The sequence below is a fragment of the Octodon degus genome, unplaced genomic scaffold, assembly GCF_000260255.1.
Source record: "Octodon degus isolate 3935 unplaced genomic scaffold, OctDeg1.0 scaffold00079, whole genome shotgun sequence".
NCBI classification, from domain to species: domain Eukaryota; kingdom Metazoa; phylum Chordata; class Mammalia; order Rodentia; family Octodontidae; genus Octodon; species Octodon degus.
The window spans coordinates 6,027,290-6,032,102 of NW_004524655.1; the positions used below are offsets into that span (position 1 = coordinate 6,027,290).

Below are 4,813 nucleotides of genomic sequence, written 5' to 3' on the forward strand. Positions count from 1 at the left end.
ACACACACACACACACACACACACACACACACAAATAAATAAATAATTTTTTTTTAAAAAGTACTGCTTTTAATGATTAGAAAAATAACAGCTATATCCAAACTAAAAATTCAAGAAATGCAGAAAGAAAATCACCCAAAATTGCACTATCCAGATAGCCATTCTGAGATCAGTGCTGCACAGGACCAGTACGCACCTCCCCACACAGTCATGTGTATTCTACATGATGTGCAAACAAAGTTGCACTGTCTGGTCAATGACAGGTTGAGCTGCTTCCTGGGTCATTCAACACAATCCTTTACCATTCTTTGCAGTACCTGAACAAAAGTCCACTGTGTAGATATGTTATGAGATTTTTAAGTGAACCTCTAATTTTTCTAAATAGTAATCAATACTGCAATAAATATCCTTCTTATTCTACTGAGCCAGGGAGATGGTTCAGTGGAATAAGCGCTTGCCTGGCAAGTACAAAGGCCTGAGTTCAATCCCTACTTCTGCCAAAATAAATAAATAAATAAATAAATAAATAAATAAATAAATACATCCTTCTGCCTACAGCTTTAAGCACTTGACTAAATACATTACTTTTTTTGGGGGGAGGGGGTATCAGGGATCGAACTCAGGACCTTTTGCTTGCCAGGCAGGCGCTTATGCTGCTGAGCTATCTCCCTGGCCAAATACAATCTTAAAATAAATTACTACAAGTAGAATTTCTAGAAGAAAAAATATTCATGTTTAAAATCTTAACACAGGGGTGGAGGAGATAGCTTGGTGGCATAAGCACCTGCCTGGCAATGGCAAGTCCTAAGTTCATCCCCGGTACCTGATGTGGTAGCACATGCCTGTAATCCCAGCACTGGGGAAGCTCAGACAGGAAGATCATTATGAGTCTGAACTGAGTAGTAAGACCCTGTATCAAATTAAAAAAAAAAAAAAAATTAAAATCTTAATACTTTTTTTTTTTTTGCAGTACCAGGGATTGAACTCAGGACCTTGTGCTTGCCAAGCAAGCACTTATTCTATTGAGCTATCTCTCCAGCCCCTTAAAAATTAAAATTTTAACACAAACTGCAGGACTGAATATTTTCTTTTGTAGTAGGCATTGAACCCAGAACTTTCACAATGAGCCATATCCCCAGTCCTTTCATTTTTATTTTGAGACAAGGTCTCTTGCTACATCATCAAGTTGCTCTAGCTGGGTTTAAACTTTCTTGCCTCACCCTCCGAGTGATGGGATTGCAGGTGTATACCATCCTATCCAGCTTAAAAGAAACTGGAGGGTAACAGTAGTTAAAAGGAAAGGTCTAGAGAAAGTTGAGATAGCTCTTTGCAAGATTCTCCTCTTTATTTCCCAATTGCAGTTCCTAAAAAAAAAAAATCAGGCCCAGCAGGCCTGTCAGCCCACATTCTCACCGTATTCTCCAGAGGTCATCAAAAAGGCCTTGCTCCAGCTGGGGCAGCAGCAGCGCAATGGCTGTCTCAGCGTACATGGAGATGACCCGCTGGCCTGCACGCAGGGCAGTGTCCCGCACAAACTCGTTCTCATCAGCCAGAGCCTGGGCATGCAGAAAGAGGGTCAGCCAGGGCTGCCTCTCCTTGGGCAGCCTGACCAAAAGGAAATGGAGCTCCCTGAAGAGCAGAATAGGAACTTCTATCCTCTCCCAAGAGAGCAGTGACATCCTGCCTTCCTTACTGCTTCCATCCTCAGTGAGATCACTGGTACGTACTTTGAGAATACAGGGGATGATGGGCCCCACATAGGGGGTGAACTTGTCCCCAAAGGTAATAGGCAGGTAGTTGAACATCATGATGTAGCCATCTCGGACATGGGGTGCAATGTCCACTTTGCTGGCAGTAGCCACAATTTCTGGCATCAGCTTCTCCAACTTTTCCACTCCCAAGCCAGCCATGACCTCAGCCAAACCTACAACAGAAGGAGAGATGAACTCACTGCATCTGAGGGTCCCTGGATGGCATTTGAGTTCTGGCCCTGGGCCACTTCAGCCTCACCTTGTGCAGCACCTGAACGATCCACGGAGCTCTGTTCATACGTCAGTGTCTCCATCAGCCATGGCAGCAAGTCCTCAAAGCATGACTCCCCCATGCCTTTCACCATGGCACCAAGAGCCTTGGCAGACACTGTCCGCACCTAAACAGGGGCAGGGAGGAAATGCAGCTCACCACAAGGTAGCTGAGCCGGAGCAAAGCCTGGCCTCTTCCTTTTGCCTGAGACACATACAAGATCCGCATAATTCCCAATATTCAGTTTTTTTGAGAGATCAGGCTAAAATAGTCTCCTCAAACCTAGACTCACCTCAGGAACAGGGTCCAAAAGAGAGGCTTTCAGACCAGGTGTCACGCTGGGCAGGTATGGGGCCAAGTCCTGCAACACATGAGGAAATTCAAGTGGAGCCTAACTCCCACTTTCTCCAGGCTCAGTTCTGCTGTGGATCCAATTCCAATCTCTGTTCTGCTGACACGGAGAGTCAGCAGGGCCCCAAACACAAAAACAGCTGCTTGGTCACAGTAGCACTTCACCTTTGACCTGGGCCTTGAAGGCACTGGCATACTACTCAGGGAAACCTACAGCAGATGACTGGCCCCTTCACAGAAGGTGAAACAGCTGCGAACCACAGACCAAAGCCCAGCTCCTCTCACCTTTTCCTGGGACAAGGGCCACACAGACTCTGGAATACTTAAGAAATATTTCCTATCCTTTCCTTTTAGAATCACATTACCATATTCCCTTTTTTCATCTAAAATGTTGGTGTCTTAATGTAGCCTTCAGTTTTGGGGGATAATTTTAAATATAGAAAATGCCTTATGTTCACTGCAGCAGCCCTTAAAATAGTGTTTTTAAAAAAAAACAACTTGGACACTATTTGACTGATGACAGAATTACATAAGTTATGGTATATAAACTTGGTGAAATATGATATAATTACTCACACTCAGTTTTGTGAGCAAGCTGGCTATACTTTGGAACTACGCTGTGATTTTTTAAATGGAATCTAAAAGTATATTGTTTTAGTGTTATGCGACTGTGTACATAATTTTATGGTTTTACAACTTTTTAATTTCTCAGATTTTCTAGAACTGATATAACTTTTCACTTCTTTTGTTGTCTATCAGAGCAGAGCTGATGGAGCAGAGCTGATGGTGAAATCACATGTGCAAGTTCCTGGAAGCAAATAAAGGCTCCTAATCTGGACTCCATTCCTCTAAAAGGCTTACAGAAGTGAATACTCAAAACAAGACTATCACAAGGAGGAAAAGTAGCAGCTGTCTCATTAACACTCCTGGAAAGTCAAAAGAGAAGGTGGCTTTTCCTCCAAGTTATGTAACGGGGGCCAAGTGAAGCCAAGGACCAAAACACAAAGTCAGTTTTAAACCACCATGTTCTGGAAGATACCCAGAGAGAGCAAATTTCTATCCCCCACCTACATGACTCATTTTTCCCTGAAAACATAATAAAAAACCGGGCTAGGGAGATAGCTCAGTGGAATAAGTTCTTGCTTGGCAAGCGCAAGGTCCTGAGTTTGATCCCTGGTACCACAAAAACAACAACAAACAAAAATAATAAAAAGCCAGTGGGGACTGGAGCTCAGTGTTAGAGCACACGTCTAGCATGCAGGAGGATCTAGGTTTAATCCAAAGCAGTGTAAAATAATAGAAAAAATCCTAATCAGGAACCAGTAGCTACATCCTCCACACCTGCTGTGGGCAGGGGGCTCTATATCCTAAGCCAGCACCCATTCATCTGTCTCACACCAGCTCTAGCTGCTACCTTTTGGTCTGTGAGGGAATACATGTTGCCAATAATCTGTGCCGCCATCTTCCGTGTGTCTGTAGAACGATCCTGGAAGGCTCTCTGGACAATGGGCATGATGAGGGCAAGTGATGGGGCATCAATGAAGTGGACAAACTTGGTGTCCAGCAGGGTCTGCAGGCACTTCTGGGTCTTCCTTGATGGGTCGGTCAAGGCATCCAGCAGGACAGGGGCAATGGCTGCAGGTCCAGACAGGAGAGAGGCTGGTTTGCACAAGTCCGTAGAGTAGAAAAGCCACAGGATCCTCGAACCAAAGTGGGCAGAAGAACAGAGACTGCAGCACCTCACCCTTGAAGTCCTATGAGCTACTTGTCAAATAATTCATCTTACCTCCCTAGCAGAACTGGACAGTTGCTGTGTGATGGCACCAGCTATCACCCTTTGCACTGCAACCTATAATCAGGCCAGGGGTCTGTGAGCTGGTTTCAATGGGCACTGAGCTATATAACCAGTGGTGATCCTTCACATGATTATTTCTTGGGCATCTATGACCTTATTCTGGCACCAATGATCACATACTGCTTTTTTTTTTTTGGGGGGGGGACTGTCTTAAGGGCCGGCAAGATAACTCAGTGGACTAAGCACTTGCTTAGTCAAGTGCAGGGACCAGGGATCAATCCTCTAGCACCACATGCTGTGCCTGGCATGCTGAACCAGCCATCAAGACTGGGCATGGTGGCACACACCTGTAATCCCAGTGCTGGGGAGGCTGAGAACAGGAGGATCACTACGAATCTGAGCTGCATAGTGAGACCCTGTGCCAAATACGTAAAAATAAATACATACATACACACTGTTTTAAGACACCAAAGTTCCTAGAACCAGTATAATAAACTAAGCCCACAGGACTTATAACCTAGATCAGATAAAATAAATTCTTATTTTTCATGTTAAAAGAAATTACCAACAAAGTGAAAAGACAACCCACAAATTTGGAAAACATCATGACAAATAAGTACTCAGACAAAGGTCTGCTCTCTAGAA

At 44.2% G+C, this 4,813-nt stretch overlaps 1 protein-coding gene across 2 annotated transcripts in view; it reads right to left on the reverse strand.

Annotated features, from left to right (window-relative positions):
• Positions 1–4,813, reverse strand: part of Gcn1 (GCN1, eIF2 alpha kinase activator homolog) — a 75,088-nt gene that overhangs the window by 16,008 nt on the left and 54,267 nt on the right. For both annotated transcript variants that reach the window (XM_004636246.1, XM_023720903.1), the window contains 5 exons: positions 3,788–4,008; positions 2,315–2,383; positions 2,011–2,149; positions 1,728–1,924; positions 1,414–1,556 (listed from right to left, as the gene is read on the reverse strand). In XM_004636246.1, the coding sequence (XP_004636303.1) occupies positions 1,414–1,556; positions 1,728–1,924; positions 2,011–2,149; positions 2,315–2,383; positions 3,788–4,008 (769 nt within the window). The remainder of the gene's footprint in view (positions 1–1,413; positions 1,557–1,727; positions 1,925–2,010; positions 2,150–2,314; positions 2,384–3,787; positions 4,009–4,813) is intronic.